Below are 19,562 nucleotides of genomic sequence, written 5' to 3' on the forward strand. Positions count from 1 at the left end.
TAATTTCCGTGCAACTAGTTCTGAGATTTACACAGCACAACCAAACCACTGACCTTACATTTATCTACTTCAGGCAAGCCATACAGCATAGTCATTATCCTCCTTCTCATTCAGCCTGTGATTGGGCAATGAAAGAACAGCAGACTGATAAATTCATATTTCTACCAGTACCAGATTGGCACCAAAAATGTCCCCTCCCTTTCCTAGTCTGCAGGGCACTTTTACTATCTACAGTAGAAAAAAGTATAGGGAACCCCCTTCCCCCTCCAAATTATTAGATTTAGGTGTTTCTAGTGAATGGTCATTTTAATATTACAGTATGCAAAGTTACTTTAGACAATTGAGCTCTTCCAACCTTGTGGCACCATTTTGGCCATGGCCTCTTTCAATTCCAACATGACTGTACCTCTGCGTACAAAGCCAGCTCCATAAAGACAAAGTTTAATGAGTTAGGTATGGAGTAACGTGAATGGCCTGAGCGTAGTCCTGGCTTTCTGATCATTTTTGGGAAGAACTGGAATTGTGAGCCAGATTTCCTCATATAACACCCATAGCTGACCTTACGAAAAAAATCGGCCCAGGCATATTTATCATATCAGCTTCAAAATCTTAAATATGCACCCCACTGGTCCCCACCCTACTGGCCCACTTATAATGCATTTAGCCATATTGATAGGCAGGGTTCTTTTGGTTGAAAGGGCACAAATTCCTACAAACAACCTCCAAAATCTTGTGGAAAGCTTTCCCAGAAGAGTGGAGGCTATTATAGCTGTAGGGGGGTGGACAGTTCCATGAAATGATGGAACACTATTACCCCTAACCTCAAATGGCCCTACACAGAAGCCTCCCCAAACTTTATTATATATTCTCGAATCCCAGACACAGTCCACTGAATTCTATTTAACTTCAAATGTCCTGCTGATTGTGGCTGGTAACCACTTTTTTTTGATCATGACTTAAAGAGTTTATTGCAGCCCCAAGGCGAACGTAATTCAACATAATGATATATAACTGCTACTCAACGCAAGGTTTAATTTGGAAATGGCTTCTCTATGACGATACCAAGGAGATGAAAATGTCTTCTGAATATAACTGTGACAGTTATTTTGGAGTTATTGTTCCTCTGGCCTTCTACCGTTATTTCATTTTACAGCAATTGGATGACTTCTGGAGAGACAACAAAGGTTTATTCTGGTTTATTAAAAATAGCATTCCAAGCAAAACTGTATTAAGTTCAATAGGGAGAGGCAGAATTGGAAACCTCTTTCAGGGTGGAGTGCAGCTTGGACCCTAAGTAATCCCAGAGGTAAATACTTATTTTGCAAAAGTTTTTTCAAAAAGTTCTATTGATGTTGCTGTTCTATTTATTCTATCCCTTGGTTTTTTAACTTATACTCTGATGGAAAACACCATACTTACACTTACATTTCCAGGTTTATTTGTAAAAGAAGCCCTCCCAAAGCACCCTCTTTGATGATAAGTGTAATGTGGGCTGGTATTCATGTAACAGGGGGTGCGTGCTTGTAGCCCCTCTTCCAAGGGGGAAACTTGTCCACATCTTGTACAATGGTACTTGTCCTCCATGGCAATGCCCAGCTTCCCATGCCTTTTTAATAGTCTTTTTAATAGCCTTATTCACCCTTAATAAAAAAAAACCTAAAAGCAAAATTCACCACCCAGGCTAGACCTGACTGTCTGGACTATGAGCAGCACTGTGGGATTGTGGAGGGGGGGGGGGGGGTTAGCTTGTAAATATTTGTGTTGGGAAGCCTAAAGGCAACAATGAGATAATATACAGTTACTGACACGACTGATTTAGTAGCAAATATACACAAGTATAAATCAAGATTTGGAACTTGGAAAAAGAATCTCTCGGGTCACACCAGTAGATGGCACTGTGTCCTCATGTAAAGTGTGCAACAAACTCTTACTGTCTGGAATATTGTTAGGATTTTATACATATTTTACATGGAAGCACGGTGCCATCACTTGTAGCCAACAAAATGCATTAAGAGCAAATGACCAATCAAAACCAACTGAAACAAAATACTTTAACTTGTAAAATGAGAAAAAATTGTGATTTCAATTATTTCCCCTGTAAAAAAACATTCCTTGTGTGTGATGTATTTATTAACATTTTTTTAATGGCATTTATGTTTTCAATGTTAGCAGTGACTGCTGCATTTTGTGCCCATTATTTTTTTATTTGAGTGTATTTTTTCCTAGTTTTATATTTGAGTGTATCCCAATTTATTTTTAGATTGGTTTATATTCGAGTACATATCAGAATAAAAAGACATACTAGTAACATATTTCTTGCTTTAATAAATTCACATTCTTCAGTAACATGAAAACTTTAGGCATATTCAGTGCATAATAAAGTGTTTCTATCACAAATGAAGAAACATACAGGATAAATAGTAAATCTCAAAGAAACAAAGGCACGTAATGAGTTGAAATACATCAACAGAAAATACTGCAAGTAAAGGCCAATAGATTGGGGATATCTTTGGCTAATGATATGTGAATTACAAAATAACATTTTAATAAAGTAGGATACTGATAGCTTGCTGTGAAATATAAACTGTAAACATAGCTCGGCCACCAGTCCTTTGCGATTCTGTAAATGCTGAAAAAAATGGCTTCTTGTGGCTGCAACAAAATTCTTAGTGGTGTATTGATAAATTCTTCAGTCAACAGTTTGGCCGTTTTTTTGATCGGATCCATTCAATTCTCCATGCAGATCTCTCTTCAATGCTTAATAAAACTAAGGCTCATTCTGCCACCTAGTGGCCAATTATCAGAGAAGCCCAGCGGTCATTATATGCTGTATATTCCCTATGCAAATGAATGCAAATTTGGCCAAATCTCAGCTGAATCTTTTATAAGTGCACCCCTTAGTGTTTAAAGTATAAAAAACGGGTAATACAAATTTCTGTGGGGGTCAGTCCACCCGAAGGGGATATTTCAGTAACAGTATATATAAACCATAAATAAAGACGTAGGCAGCAGTGGTAGTCCAATTGTTCCAAGTGAATTATTTTTGAGACCAAATCATACCCATCTCAGAATGGAACACAATGACAACTGTCATTATCCACTGGCTGGTTTGGCTGAGCCTTAATATATATGTGGACAGATTTGCTCATTAAAAATATTCTGACTTAGAATATCCTAATCTCGCGAAATTGGAACATCTAGTAGGAGGCAATAAAATGGGTTCTAAATCTTCCCTAACACAGACCTCTACTTCCCTGCATGTCACAACCCCCTACTATTCTAAATAATTTTTATGCTGACCCAGCTCCTCTGCACCTCCCCTCACTTCTGTATACAACCTTTTATGGACTGTCAGGGGAGGAGCAAAGGGAGAATACTACAAAGTGTTTGCTGATTGGCTGCTGGCATTACATCCAAGATATGCTACACATCAGAGGCTTTTACAAGTGCATAGAATATGTTAAATTCCTATAAAATCTTATGGAAAGATATTTGTTCCTGGTGACAGAGTTTATTAAGCATTCACCTGAAATAAAAACATGTTTTGGATGGACTGACCCTTTAAGGATTCTTTATATGTAGAGGGCTATTCAGTTGGTAAGCAACCTCTAAACATTCATCTTTAAAGCAATTGTAAGAAAGGATCCCCTTATAAAGGTGTGAATCTGGTATTCACCAAATATTCTATAGTGTAGAATCAATCAATGCAGTTGAATACACAAGGATCTGAAGGATTCTTCACCAAAGAATGTTTAGTGAATGTCAAATTCACTGTTTTATATACAGATCCCATAGATTTCCTGAGTCTGGGATAACAATAAGCAAATTAGCAGCTTGCTGGATTCCAATGCTGATACTATAAAAGCAGTTTGCATAGCGATTCAATAAGTGCTTGTATAATTATCCTGTGTGAATCAAGCAACATTCGCATGTTAAGTCTAGGGCTATCTATAAATCATTTGGAGTTGTGTGAATGGAACTGATTGGAAGTCTTGAGATCCGTGTGAACACTGCTGTGTTATTTTCAAGTTATTTTTATTCAAAGTTATTTTCCCTTCCGTTCCTGGTTATTCAGGAAGACATTTTAGTGAATGTTCTGTTTTATGTTAGGACTGAATGTTCTTAGAATATTACAGCCAGCCGTGTCATTTGTCAGAATACCTGACAACAGCTCAGTGAAGTACAACAGAGTTAAGAGAAGCCTTGGCATCTCGGTGGTATTCCCAGAGGCATCCCCGGTGGTATCCCCAGAGGCATCCCCGGTGGTATCCCCAGAGGCATCCCCGGTGGTATCCCCAGAGGCATCCCCGGTATCCTTATTTGACATATTTGTGCTGCCATAGTTGTAACATAAGCAGTCACTGCAGTAGGTATAAAATTGGAATTTCAGAAGCCTATAAACCTACAGTTCAGCAGAGAGCTGGGGATGCAAAGTTTCTGAAATCAGCAAGAGTCTGGAGCTGTTATCATTACCAGTGTATCAAATACACAGAGGATTACCAAAGTCTGTATTTCCAACATTTTCATGTTTCTAGCTGAGAAACTGTGACTTCATTATCATGAAACAGACATCCTTCTTTTTAAAGCTGTTCTCTTCTGCCAGTTCTGGATACAAATAACGCTTAGTGGTGTTTGTTTCATTAAACAGAAGAGGTTTGGGGCTGTGCAATGTCTAGGCCTGTATCTGAAATCAGATGTGCAGAGATGGGCTGGTATTGGATGATCATTAATGTCAGTGACCTGAGAGGTACAAATTGCTCAAGGAACCCCCGGCAGCCTCTGGAGGAACCATAAGGTTCCATGGAACTGTGGTTAGAAAACACTTCTATAGATTATTCCCGATAAGTGCTCGGTGTTAACACAGCCCTCATCATACCAAACATATTGCACAGAAATGTTAAGGTGAATCACTAGGTTTCAGCTACTCAAAGATTTGTTTCACTCAGTGTGAATACACCCTAGACGCAGTTCCAGATCAATATATTCAAACAAACTGGCTTCATTTCAACTAAAATTTTTTTTTCTCTGGTACTGCAGAGGCAAATTACAAGATGTAGCCTTAAAGAGTTGGGGGCTATATAAATACAAAGTCCTTGGCCCTGATTTATTAACGTTATCCAAGGCTGAGAGAATACACTTTCATCAGTGAAGCTGGGTGATCCAGCAAATATGAAATGGATCTGGTCCAGGATTGAAAACATTTGCTAACAAATAATGACTTTTAGGAAATTCATTCCAGGTTTGCTGGATTACCCAGCTTCACTGATGAAAGTGTATTCTCTCCAGCCTTGGAGAACTATAACCCCCCTAGCGGTATTCAGTGTGACTGATTTTACCTGCAAATAGCGGTAATCCCGAGTCACACTCGGGGTAGCTTAAACCTAAAAAAAAACCCACTTACCTTGCTCTGTTGTCATCCCCTGGTGTCCTGCTGGTCTCTGCAGGTTCTGGGGACATCTTTGATCATCAGCTGTGCAATGCAGAGACAATCTCTGGGGTTTCCTGGTGACGTTGGTGCATGCATTGGTGCGGGCGGGCGGATCGGCAGGAAATTCAAATCATTTTGCATTGGATTCATTACAAAATAGGGGTATTGAGTCCAATACAAAGAAATTTTCATATAATATATATATTTCTTATATAATTAATATTTTTATATAATATAATATATATATTATATAAAAACTATATATATATATATATATATATATATATATATATATATTATGTATGCTACTGTACACTTACATTACATGTTTATCTATTTTTTTAATTATTTTTTAGCAGATGTTTGTATTTTTTTATTTAAACTTTATTGTTAAATTTAATTAATATTGGACATATTTCGGTGAGTTATGCCTAAGAATTATAGGCTACAAAGTAAAATAAATTTCCATGCAAAAAAAGTAACGCTTTTTGCATGGAAATTTGGATTTTGAACTTTACTAAGGTTTGTTCATACCCAGATATAGGATTTAATGGAGAGATTGCAGCTCTGCACTCTGCTGTACCTGTAATGAGTTTTTAGATGCAACAAGAGAATTGCAAACAACCCAAGGGAGCCACAAGCTTTCATGGTGGAGGGGTAAAGAAGTGAGCGTTATTGCAGGAAGCTCACCTTGTAGGAGTTTCCAAGGGATCTAAGAAGGTCAATCAGTCTCACAGACTCCAAACACAATCCAAATATCCCATGTGGGATTTACCTCTTAGGGCCCATTTACAGCACTGTTCCAGTTTATGTGTACTGGTGGACTGGGGTGCCATTAAATATAAATGGCACCCCAATGCACCTTCGCAACACACCTGCATGCAGCGCATTAAATTACTTGGCGCACTAGCAGAAATGCAGGTTGATATACAGGAACGTCTTTGGCAGAGTGGCCTTTATGGACTATACAGTACACAGCACTGCCAGTGGATGGAGGCTTCAGGATGCACTTGGCAGGTTTTTCATCAGCCCGTTCGTTCCCTAACTGTATGGCTTCACCAATTTCATAGCAGCATAATTCTGCAAGAGAAGAACAAGACAATTAGTTTCACAATAAGAACTTTCAGATAATGGTGGAAACTCTCAACACCCATCCTGCTTGGAATCCCTATCAATCAGGTATGTTAAGAGGACAGCTAAGCGGAACCAAAGGCACCAAATACCTACTGGTTGGACCTTTCAATGGGATTCCAAGGCTGGTCAAGGCCTAATCAAGGCTGCCCATAATGGCATGTAATGGGTTCATGAGGGAAGGCTATGGCTGTGGAAAGCCAGGTGGCAATATCCAGCCTTGGAAACACTTGGTACAACACCATAGGAGGGAATTTCAAGCATCCTTATCCATCAGCTGTATTGGTATTTCATTCCATTTCTTTCTCTCTGAAACTGGGAAACCTTTTAGCCATCACAATTTTACCTTTGTTAGTGGCTCAGCTCCTTACATTGGCCCTTTTTTGCGCTTTCAACCCATCACTTCAATAACTGACTGTTCACCTGCTGCCTAATATCCCACCCCATGGGGGGAACATTGCAATCAGGTAATGCTTTGGTTGATCATTCTCTACTTTTCATAATAAAAATGTGGAAGTTAGTCTGAAATTCTATTTGTCTGGCTGACATAGTGTTGCTTTATATTCATACTTTTAGTCATTGTCATAAACAAGGAATTTTTTTTTCCCGATTTTCCATATTACTGACTGATTTATTAAAGCTCTTCAAGCCTAGAGAGCATACACTTAGATCAATGAAGTTGGGTGATCCAGCAAACCTGGAATAGATCTTGTCCAGTATTCAAAACACTTGCTATCAAATACCAAATGACTTTGAAGAAATCTATTCCAGGTTTGTTGTTTCACCCAGCTCCACTGATGAAAGTGTATCCTCTCCAGCCTCGGAGAAGCTTAATAAATCAGGCCCATTGTCTGGGTCTTTGGGAAAACTGAAGGCAAACACAACCAGGCAACAAGTGTTTCCAGAAGGGATGTGAGCAACGGCAGCTTCCATACTTCTTTCATAACAAGTGTATATTTTTCTTTGGTCAGTATGGTGCACAGAAGGTGTGTATAACCACAATCAATATATTGCCTTTGAATCTTACCGGGAAAGAGTAAAGGAATATTCCCAGGAAGAGCAGTAGGATAAAAGCAATCAGAAGGACCAGGATGAGACACTTGTATCTTCTCCAGAGGATGTATCTCAGAGTCTTGTATGGAGATGTGAACCAGAGGAAAGAAGTCTCTGGACGCCTGAGAATCAAACATTCTTAGGTTACCTTGCAGAATCTACTGTAATTATAAACATCCTAGTGTACAACAAATGTAATAAATACAAGTGTATAAAAAATCTACTAAAAAAGAAAACGTAAAAAGCATCAAATGGTGCAGACATTAAATTAAATACAATGGTGTAAGAAGGCAGTAAAAGATTCACTTAAAAATGTTTTTCACATGAAGAGATCCTGGGAATGTGTTCCTTTTAGAGAAATACAAATGCCTGCTCCTCATGGGCAGGGTTAACTTACTTAGGGTCTTCCAATTTAGGGTTCATGTTTGGCTCTTCACGTCCCATACCGGCTGGCCTTTCATCATTTTCTTGTTCATTGATAATCTCTAATGTTAATTCCAGCTTTCCCTGTAATGGACAGAAAGGAAAAATCGGTATGATCTCATGTGACACAATAGAGCTAGTGCTACTATGGTTCCTTAGTGATCAGGGAAACTATTTTTTACGTAATATTTTGAGATGGCTATTATCTTATTTATCTAATGGGCCATTCACACCAAAACACTTAAACGTAATCTTATACTTCTTTCCCAGATCTGTTAAGTCCTAGGAAATGAGAAGAATTCTTTGGGAGCTGAAGTCTAATTTCTAGTTCAAAATTACCGGAAATCACTAAGTGATATTATATTCTAATTGGGATGTGGCATCTGTCTACCCCCTGAATGCTTTATATATATCAAAAATTACATAGGGCTATCTGGCTCCTCACCCCATGTGACAGCACTAGACCAATCACCCAGCTCCAGAAGAGTAATTGGAGGGGTCCTAAAATATCCAGAAAAATGGAGTAGCAAGTGAGTGAAAGGTGATGTGCTGCTGGGACCTGACATTAAAGCACATGTGTTCTTTGACATTTTCTTTCCCAAAAGAATCCCAAATGCTGCAAAGAACTGCTACAAAGGTGAGGAAAAAGCAAACTTGATGTTTATACAGCAAATGGATTACTGTTGTGTTCTTTGGAACTGTGAGTCTTTCCCTAAAGTTTACCTACACAGATTTGTCAACTTTTTTCAACCAGCTCAAACACACAATATGGGCGCTGGTAGCCCACCTGTGGATTTGTCTGATTTAAAACCCCTCTGTCCAGCAGCAATGGTTGAACCTGTATTTTTTCATTTTATGCAATGTTAGTGGGGAGTGAAGGCTTTAGAATTTATCAGCTAAATGACACAGCTAGGGTTTCCAAGCCATAAGCGCTCCCCCTGTCTCTGCTCTAATATTTATTTTCTATTATGGAGAATATAAAAGGAAGAACTGGAACAAGTAAAGTTTGGCAAGAACACCCAAATATTCCAGGTGTGCAGGGACAGAGCTGGAAATTGGAGCAGCAAGATATCCAAGACAAGCCAGGGCCAACAAGGCTCTAGCTATATGTAAATATCACTGAGTGCTTTAACAAAGAGACCGCATTTATAGAAACATCACAGAAGGCTAGAGAGCATCAATGGTGATGGGAACTAAGAATTAAGATGAAATTGGGATAGGGAAGACAAGGCAATGGGAATGACTTGGCACCCGGGGGTGGTATAAGAAAAAGCCAGGGTATATTTTTCTGGTTAGGAACACCAAGAATGGAGGGAAAATGTGTCTGACAGAAGCCAGGCATAGACCACAAAGGTAAACAGTGATCAGAATCCATCATGGCGTAACACTGAACAGAGGTGCGCGCAGTCATGATGCTGGAGAAAAACTTTGCATTGTGCAGCCGCCCAGGAAAACATCCATCCAAGGAAAAACACAAGATGATTGACAGAGCCTCATACACCCACAGTGTATTATACAACTTAATATTTCCACATCCATATTTCAAACAATCCCACAATATGTACATTTCTAGCTCCCTAATCGGAATCAAGCTGGTCAGAGCATCGGAAACTTCAAATATACAAATGTACCCATGATAGATATTGGAAGTATTAGATGGATCAGCATTGCAGACCAGTATTTTCAGGGTCCAGCAATTGCTGCATAGGAAAGCATTAGGAATTATTAAGCCAATTAGGAAAGCATTAGGAATTATTAACAAAACATTACCTAAATCTTGTTAAAATGAAAAAGCAGTTCAACTTCTCCCCAGCATAAACAACAGCAAACACCTTTTAATTTACTATTGTGATCCCAGGATATGAGGACAAGTCCCTTGTGAAGTGTCATCAATTTATCCTGGTATCACAAGACTGCTGAAAACATCATAAAAAGAAAAAAAAGAAAATTATAAGGACCCTATCAATTATGGGACTGGACCACGGGAAGCTAGAAAACAGAGTTGGTCTTTAAAGCCACTTAATGCACAATTAACTGAAATGGCACCCAGTAGGACCACAGCAATAATAAATCAAAATATGTTTTGTTGTTTTTTCAGGGCTAATGGCTCAGCTTTTTGGCCTAATTGATACCAAGTGTCACTGAACACTGAGGACTTAAGGACCATGTTCCTCTTATCCCAATGGCCTGCCATATGGCATACTTCCATTAACAATCTACTTATGCAGAGACCAGCACTGGCATGAAGAATGTTTGCATCAATAGGAAAAAAGAAAAAAAGGACCCTACAGCACTGAATCATCGCCCTGAAGAAATCTAGAAAATTTAGGTATAAAAAAGAAATAGCAAAAAATGAAAAGAATGAAAGAAGGGGGCAATCTGAGGATGAGAATGAAGCTAAGAGTTGGGCTTTAATCTATTTATTTTCACATAAATAGTAGTGATCCTTACAGCAAGAATCTTTTTGTCATTTTCCTGGCCCACACAAGGCCACCAACCCTTCACCGTCTTCTGCTCAAACAGCGAAACCCAGCGATCTGGAGCCTCCGACTCGTCCAGCAATTCCATGCTACACTTCTCGGCTGTCTTGGCTGGTCTCGGCATGCGGTTGAGATCCAGCTGAACCGAACCTAAAAAAGAAAATTCTGTTTATTTATATTCAACCAGCAAGGTTCTGCTACCCTAATTTCCTCCTAAATTGTTCTTCCCAGAATGAAGTATACTTGTATATATTGTGTGATCTTTAACATTTAAACTCAATGCTGCTTAGTGCATCTCATCGGATGTCAATATTAGACCACCACTGATAATAAACAGGTTCCAAAGCAGAGTTTAGCCAAAACATACGGGATCCTAAAACTGCCAGTGGTACCAACTAGTATAAATAATGCTAATAAATAATATAATGTTGTTCACGAGTCTGTTCTTTTGAGATGGTTAGATAAATACAAATTATTTATATTATATATAATGGAATGCCAGGGGGTACTGATTACAAGACCATGGCTCTTATGGGTAACATCATTTTGAGGGCTGCCCAAAGCAAGTGAAGATCTGAGACAGAGATAGCAAGGCAGGTATTAATTACCATTTTGTTACATTAGCTTCCTGAAAACGTTGTTAACATGTTGTTAATAGCATAACCAATTCTTTCCCATTTCAATCAGCAAGCAACTGTGAATGCCAAACTAATAAAAATGTCACTTCCTTGCAACACACTGTACAGATTATCCCTATGCCACCCAATTTGCCATTGGTTCATCAATTTTTCCAGGAGTCCCCAGAGAGTTTGAATTTAAAACCATATGAGAATCGTCCATTCTTTACAAACGTATAAATGTCGCCCATAGAGGGAAATGCTGAAGCTGCAGTTTTTCTCATTGCAGGCCTCATCCTAATCAGTAGGTAGCAATGAACCCAGAACCTCCCGCTTAGCAATCAGTTTGATGGAAGTGCTGACAAGGCTGGCATCAATGTCTCCTTTAATTTACACAACTCCCCTGCAGCCGATATTGCCAGTTGGGTTTTTTCTATAGTCACGGACTTGACAATATTGAAACAATAAATAATTGGGAGTTTGTTTGCAAAAATCTCAATTACAATCATCCCGGTTTGGATTGAAGCATCAGTATTGTTTCTTCACTGATTGCCGTTTGGTAGAGGCTCAAATGAATTTCACAGAAGCTGCTGTACATATTCCAGATGCTCGGCTCCCCATAAAAATGTCTGTCTTTTTTACGGTCGGTCGTGGTCAAAAAATGGAGAAAGTTGGCCGAGCCATTAAAGGGGCTTCTGTCAACAAAGCCACACGGCAGTCAGCTCTGGAGCCTCTCTCAATAACACGGATCTCCTCTGCCCACTGTTAGAATAAACTATCTGATGTCTTTCTGGAACACTTGACCATGTAAAACGCTTAATGTAGAACACAATCTTGTCCTTTTCCCTAAAATTCTACAAATTCTACGAATACAAGGACATATATACCGTAGAGGAAAACTCTGACCTACCATTAAACAAGGCAATGGTTACAATTTATTAAAGTTAAGTGAACTCTAAATACAAATTTAAAGAGGAACTAAACTGAAAAGTGCCTTAAAAAAAACAAATCCGCACCTACAATCCCGCAGAGAAGTCCGATCCATATGGAGGTGTCTTGCATCGGTCCCACGTCGTCCCGGCATCTGTCCGTGAGCCGTCTTTCCGGGCGCGCCATCATCTTCTCTTTTTTCTGGTTTTTCATCCTTCGTCACCCGACCCAGGAGCGAGATCGGATGTGACGTAAGATGGAAAAAGAATTTGTCGATCTCACTGTGCATGCGTTAGATTGGCAAATTTTTCTCTTTGCACGAAAAAGCTCCTTATGCGCATGTCAGAGATGCTTGGACATGCACAGAAAGAGCACCCAAGAGCCGTGACGTAGGTATCCAGGAGGCTTTGCGCTCCCATTCATTCTCGATCACAAGGGTGTTGCACAAAAACAAACAACAGGATTGTTACTCAACACAAGTTGTCTACCCTTTTATGTAAAGTGAACTTTCTGAGTTTAGGTACGCTTTAAGTATCCTGGAAAGCTTGTGTAGGTTTACATAAGTAGTTTTACTTAATGACTTTTTTATGTTTTTTATCTGGTGATCAGCACTGTGCAAACTCTTAGCTGGGAGCTATAGGACTCCATGAGAATCTCTTTAAGTTGCTGTTATCAGCACACATCTGCCTGCCCATGCCTCTTACACCTGCCCAGATTACTTACCTGATGGTGGCTGCACAGAAGGTCTGCACTCTATGAGCCTGATTTATTACATCTCTCCAAGACTGGAGAAGATAGATTATCATTGAGGAACCTGGGTGATCCAGTAAGTTTCTATAAAATCATTTGCATTTAGTTGTCAAATATTTTTAATCTTGGACTAGTTCCATTTCAAGTTTTCTGAGTTAACATTATCCCATGATAAGCCTATCATGATGAGCCATGATGAGCCTATGTTCTCCAGTCTGGGAGAACTTTAATAAATCAGACCCAGTCAAGAGGAGAGGAAGAGACTGGAGATTCAAAGTGTGGGGGAAACGTTCCAATAGAAAAATGTCTTCTGGGGATGACTAAGTGGGGAATTACGCCTTTATTTCTCTTCATCCCCTTTTTAGAGAGAATATGTTTTAACTGATTCTTGGCTAAGAACAGCTTTGTTAAAACAATTTTTTACCAACATCTTACCCAAGTAATCATCAAAGGAGAACTTGTCGTTGTCCCAGACCTGTATCATGAGGTTTGGAGGAACTTTATTTTCAGACTTGTCCAAACTCCAGAAATGTTCCTGCAGGAAATATATAGGGAAAGATATGTGAATATGATAAGATTATGTGTCAATAGATGATATCTACTATATAATCTAGTTTTTTCTTTTTAGCATTAACGAACCCTTGGAATAACTTTCATATTTTAACGCTTGCTATAATTACTATATCCTCAGCTCACATTACATTACAGTGTGCACCAATGGGAAGATATCTGACCTGGTGGATGTTCACACACTTTTGGGCATATCGCACATTTTATAGTTTACTTAACACCTGTACATTGTTCAGGGAGCAGAAGAGCAGCTTCCAACCACTGTCTCTGGATATGGATTAACATGAATATCCTTGTACATGAACTTTTCATCCCAAACCATCCAACGTGAGAGTAAAAATTAACCAATAACTGATCTTTTGCATTCATGAAAATTACGAAGTGTTAGATATCTGCTGCCATTTTTTATCATCACCTGGCTGATGTACAGAGAGAGGTTCATATAAAGAAAAGGGAACCACAATTTTATTTTCTGCACTGTGTGAAACCTAACACATGGAACTGATCCCTCTGTCTTTATATTACAATGCTTATAATGTTGCTGCCGTCACTTACAAGTTGAGTTTGAACAATTATATCATTGTTACATAGTTACATAGTAGGTCAGGTTGACAAAAAGTCCATCAAGTTCAACCACTAGGGAAATAAACATATCCCAGATATAAAACCCTATAAGACATAGTTGGTCCAGAGGAAGGCAAAAAAAACCCTGGTACAATTTGCTTCAACAGGGAAAAAAAATTCCTTCCTGATTCCATGAGGAAATCAGATGTTCCCTGGATCACCAGTCTCTGTTATCTTTACTTTAAAGCCTTAATCCCCAGTTATTTTCTGTGCTTCTAGAAATCATTCAGCTTTTCCTTCAAGCAATCTATAATAGTTGCTGAAACTACTTCCTGAGGGAGCCGATTCCACATTTACGCAAATTAGTTTGCAATGGCTGCTTGCAGTGGTTTGCAGCGATTAGATGCCAGGGTTGGCTGCCAACACCCAGACACTTTGCCTTTGCCACTTGCTTTTACACAGCATGTCTTTAGTAATGTTCGTACTTTTGGGGCTGCTCTTACCTTCTTAGACACTATGCAGACCTGCTCGGCAGGGACATAGTCGAAGGGGAAGACAAACCTCCAGTTAAAGTTGCCTTCACCACCCATAGATCTGTAATGCACATCCGTTTTCTGTTTATGCTCTTCATGGCCGATCATCCACCTGTGGGAGGGAGGAAGGGTAGAGATCGTTAGATGTCCTCACTACAAGCAATACAACATGTTACCAAAGTAAAGCCTTGGCTTTCATATAAGGGTGCCATTTTTAGAAAAGCTACGTGGTAAAATATATGTATATACCATTACCTGGTTTATATAAAGCAGTTCAGTATGTTTCATGGGAGAATTCAAGGCCACTTGGAATATTTGTAGGTAAACTGGGAGGATATTGTGGAGCTTAGTTGACCATAGCTTTAGTTTTTATTTGTGAGTTATATATCACCATCATCCCTTATTGTATAATATGAATGATAATCATACATATACAGTATGTATACATATACTTGCATAGTGAAACCGAAAACAAGATATATAATGAAGACATTGAAGCAGTGCCTATTTGTTAAACTGTATTTAAGTTGATTTGTGTGACAGAAGAGTATTGTAAGAGGATGAATGATAGTTTTGCACATGGCGCACCTGTATGTGCATCTCAATGCAAGTCTGGCATGTTCATGTATATGCTTCATGCGGTGCACACACATAGATGTGCATCAGTGCTCAGCATATCAAGCAGGCTTTTGTATTTAGGGTTCAGCATTTCAGTGGTTCCAGTCCAAGTGGTCTTCAGCTGTCTTCTTGCCTGACACAAACTTTGCATTGCATAGATGAAGCCTGCATTACCGAACTGCCTTTTGGATTATTTTTCTATTTGTATTTTGGATCTCTGGTATCCCATTACTGACCTTGACCTTCTCACCTTAACTGCTGCTGCTTACTGTTTTGTAGCACGTTGCTTACATGTTATTGACCTTGCTACCTATTTTAGGCTGCCTTAGGCTACGTACGTCCAATGGTTCTCGTCCGATAATTGGCTCAGGGACGATATTGGACAAGACTCTGGCATGTGTACAGCGTCCATCGTCCAAACAACCGTCCTGGCAGATCCATGGACGACGGACGACAAACAATCTTAATTGAAGTGAAGGGGGAGAGCACGCGGCGGGGTTCCGCTCCGTCATTCTCCCCCTCCCCTCTCCATAGAGCAGAACGGTGTTGTATGTACAGCACTAGTTCATGCATCATGCAGTTGTTAGTGGTTAGAAAGGATCGTGAAAGATCCTTTCCAACAACAATTATTGCACATGTGTATGCAGCCTTAGTCTCCTGACTGTGGCTTCTGCTCCCATGCATCTTCCATTAACTGACTTCTGGTCATCTACCTGTCCAAATGGAGGACTCATGCAAGCCCTGTTAATCAGATCACACCCGTTGCCAGCACTCAAGCACCTCTTGAGCTCTCATACCAACTATCATCTTTATCGTATTCACCTGGGCTGGAGAAGTAAGAGAGGCAACAATCACCATATTATGCATCCATAGGACTATATAATAAGTAGGAAACCGTGCTGAATCAATAAGCTGTGACAGTGTGTGCCTTGGATGACAGTGGCTGGGGAAGCAGTACCGAAGGGTGAGTGCAAACACAAATAGTAGAAAATGGAGTAAGTGTTGGGTCAGCAAGTTGTACCCATGGAAAAAGAGGTTCTGGAGCAAAAGTATTTCATGGCCTTTATGATTTAATGGAGAGAGGTGAGTGTAGTAGGTGGAGAATTCATTCTGATGATAACCTCTAATATGCACTGTAAAATGCGCAATCTGATACAGATGTAATGGGATGTTCTACAGACTGTTCACATCTCTGACATTATATTAGATACAGAGTAGGGAAGCCTTTCTTACCTCTTCACATAAATATCTCTCATTTTCTCCCCTGTGATGCTAACATCATCTAGAATAACATCACGTGCATTCCAAACAATGCAGCGCAAGAAGAACCTGGAGGAGAGAGAGAAATTAAAGAAATCTCTTTTATGGTTGTGTCTGATGGCCAAACTGTGATATTAAAACTTAGAAACCCAGAAGAGTAATGGATAGATAAAGTTGTCCTGTGGTCCAATTGGTCCCTCAAGTTGGATGCTTTTTTTTCTATTTTGTTTTCCCCTAGAACCCAGAATCACCAAGAATGTATTATTTTACTGAAAAAGAGTGGTGATGATAGGAATACACTTCCAGCAGAAGTAGGAAGTCAGCCAACTGAAGGTAAATTTAAACATGCTTTGGGCAAACATAGACCTACACCCAAAAACGGTAATACAAATGTAAAATACGTCAGACTAGATGGACCGCTTGGCCTTTCTTTGGCAATACTCTGCAGTGTTCCAATAACAAAGTAATCCTAAAGGAAGAGGGACAGTAAACCTGATTCATATGAGGGGGATATTTACCTCTTGGAGGGCTAAATGGGATTAAAAAATCTGGAGGAGGTCAAAGACTAAGGTCCAATTTTCAAATGGGACAACTATTTCACTGTAAATCATCTCTTCCCAACCCAGTCGTCTCGACCTTAAGGAGTTGCTAACATAAGTCTGTCCATACTGCGGTTCGCCTTCAAGTTTGTTTTTTTACGCCCTCTGGTTGGTTGTTAGGTGCCCCAGTTGTTGGTTAGTTTTAACTTTGGGTCTGATTTTTTAAAGCTCTTTATGACTGGAGAAGATAGACTATCATGAGAGAACCCTGGGGATCCATCAAACCTGAAATGGATCTCATCCGGCATGGAAAACATTTGCCAACTAATAGCAAATAACTTCTCCATTGATCCCAGGTCCTCCCATGATAGTTTATACATGATAGTTTAGTCTTGGAGAGCTTAAATAAATAAACCTATTGTGTTTGGTACAAATAAATTGAGTTATGAGCTTTAGGTCATTCATGCTGTTTTATTATTGTGGAACAAATGTTATTCATTGAAGCTTTTAAGATGACCTTAAAACTGTGTCCATGGGTAATTGTTCTTGGTAAATCAGCACAGACCTTCCTGCGGGTTTACTAAGGCTACATTATAAACCTCACCTTTTTGCTTTCCTTGGAGTGATGTTAAAAGGTGGCCCTGGAGGTCCCAGAGACTTGGGGAACACATCTACCCACATCTGCAACCTTCCCTAGAATTGCAATAAAAGTACAAACTGTGAAGGCAAGGTCATTAAAGAACCACAAAACAGTTTCTAAAAGATGCTGTCCTGGTAACATGGATGAAAAAACGTAATACTACTTGGGGAAAAAAAACAAAATATGAAATGGGGAGTCGTGTAAGTAAGTTCTATAAAGGTGGGCATCCATTTCTTCCATTCATGTATACTAAATAATGGTCAAAAGATTGAAAACCAATGTTTTATTGAACCAAGTTGGACCTTATTGGCCAGTAAGTCACACGAGTATTTAAAGTGTTTTGGGGGCTTAGCAGCCTCTATTTATCAGACACAGTAAATTAGGAGCTGACTTGATTACCGGCAGGTTGTTTCAATACAACATGTTTAAAGGGATAAAACTGTGCTGGAAAGATGTACTTTTTCGGCAATTGCACACAGATACACTTTAAAGTTAAAAATCTTTAAGCCTATGTTTGTATTCCTCCATTATTGAGAATGAGGATTGATGGGATGAGGACAAATAAAAAACTAATTATAACACATAAGTAAATGTAAGTGATGCTTGGCAGGTGAGGCCATTGTTATCACCTTATAATAAATCCCCCCTGCTGCACTGTGCTTGTACAAGGCTACCAACCTAGAGATAAGTCTGTGCAAACTACTTACGCATGGCTTACCTGACCCTCCTGTCTCTAGCAGGGTGTCTGCAGTGGTATTGCACCTACAATACAGATCTCCTACCTGTTCTATGTCAGGCTGCAGGGGGCTATAGAGCGATCTTGTTTCCACATGCTCGAAGACCAGACCCTGTTTGCGCAGGACGTGCAAAGCCAGGCGCTCCTCAGGAGGTCCCAGATGTGGATTGGGGAATTTACTGTCATCTGTTAGAGAAAGAAAAATAGTGTAAAAGTGTAATATGCAGTTTTTTTTTTATAGAGACTGGATCTCTGAGGCTCCTGTTTACGAATGATCATCATTGGTCCTCCATGAAGACTCACCAAGGTTGGACAGACTGTACTCATGGCTGTGGAAGACAATCTTGTTGGTTTTGTAGACGGGAGGTTTGAAGTTACGCTGTTTGGCAAAAATATGAAGGAGCTGAGATGGCCGTAACTGGTCCCTCCACTGGTTCGGTCCTGATCTGAGATGAATAAGCGACTAGTCACTCATATGTATAGGAAAAATAATTCACTCACCAAATCTCAACATTTAGGCAGCATTGGCAATTGGGAATCTAATGAGAGAACCTGTTACCTATTCTAGACATTCAAATTTTTCTAAAAAAAAATTCACCTAAAACAAAGGCCTATATTTTCTTTATCAAAATACATTTTTGAAGTGCATCTAACAGAAATGGGTTTACTTTTGTTATTAAGTGCTGGTGTATCTCAGCTATTGCACTGACAAAGTTCACTTGGAGTGACCTTAATGGCCCCAAGGCTCTCCTAGTGAAAAGCAGTTGGCCATTGGACCTTGTGGTAGGTGGTGCTTTCTCCTACTGGGCAAGAATCTTTTTTAAAAGCTCCTAGGCTCACTTTGTATGAAGCATGATTTGCTTTTATATATCTGTGTGGCTAGGTAAGTAGAATCTACCAATCTAAACATAGATTTGCACACTGTGTCAAGTTAGTCACGGAACGGCAACCGACTATCCATCTGACCAGATGCTTACTTGCCACTCTAAGGCTGAGTTTAGATGGATGGTAATGCTATGGAGCGGCTACCACTCCTTGTTGCCTATTAACCATGTCATGAATGAGATACTAGCTGGAGCAGCTTGCTAATTGTCAGCCAATGGGAACACCTATTTCCATTTACCCACCGGAAGCCTAAGCAAAATGTAGTCTTGACCAGAAAACCCTACAGCAAGGCTCTTTTTATTGGGAAGTCATTGTACATACAGAGCAGCTGACTGGCCATGGCATTTATTTCATTCATATTTCCATTAATTTTGTGGGCCTTTATAGGCTGAATTTTGATTTATA

The 19,562-nt window shown here is 39.5% G+C and overlaps 1 protein-coding gene across 4 annotated transcripts in view; it reads right to left on the reverse strand.

Annotated features, from left to right (window-relative positions):
- Positions 1 to 2,305: 2,305 nt before the first annotated feature.
- DYSF (dysferlin) overlaps positions 2,306 to 19,562 on the reverse strand; it is a 112,200-nt gene continuing 94,943 nt past the window's right edge. For 3 of the 4 annotated variants that reach the window (XM_072406680.1, XM_072406681.1, XM_072406679.1), the window contains 6 exons: positions 18,576 to 18,718; positions 18,319 to 18,458; positions 17,501 to 17,589; positions 16,331 to 16,426; positions 14,450 to 14,591; positions 12,570 to 13,347 (listed from right to left, as the gene is read on the reverse strand). In XM_072406680.1, the coding sequence (XP_072262781.1) occupies positions 13,174 to 13,347; positions 14,450 to 14,591; positions 16,331 to 16,426; positions 17,501 to 17,589; positions 18,319 to 18,458; positions 18,576 to 18,718 (784 nt within the window). In that variant the 3' untranslated portion in view covers positions 12,570 to 13,173. Of the gene's footprint in view, positions 6,509 to 7,586; positions 7,735 to 8,009; positions 8,120 to 10,486; positions 10,666 to 12,569; positions 13,348 to 14,449; positions 14,592 to 16,330; positions 16,427 to 17,500; positions 17,590 to 18,318; positions 18,459 to 18,575; positions 18,719 to 19,562 lie in introns of those variants that run through there. The other variant, XM_072406682.1, reaches the window with a different exon arrangement.

The sequence above is a fragment of the Pyxicephalus adspersus genome, chromosome 3 (genome assembly GCF_032062135.1).
Source record: "Pyxicephalus adspersus chromosome 3, UCB_Pads_2.0, whole genome shotgun sequence".
Lineage (NCBI taxonomy): Eukaryota > Metazoa > Chordata > Amphibia > Anura > Pyxicephalidae > Pyxicephalus > Pyxicephalus adspersus.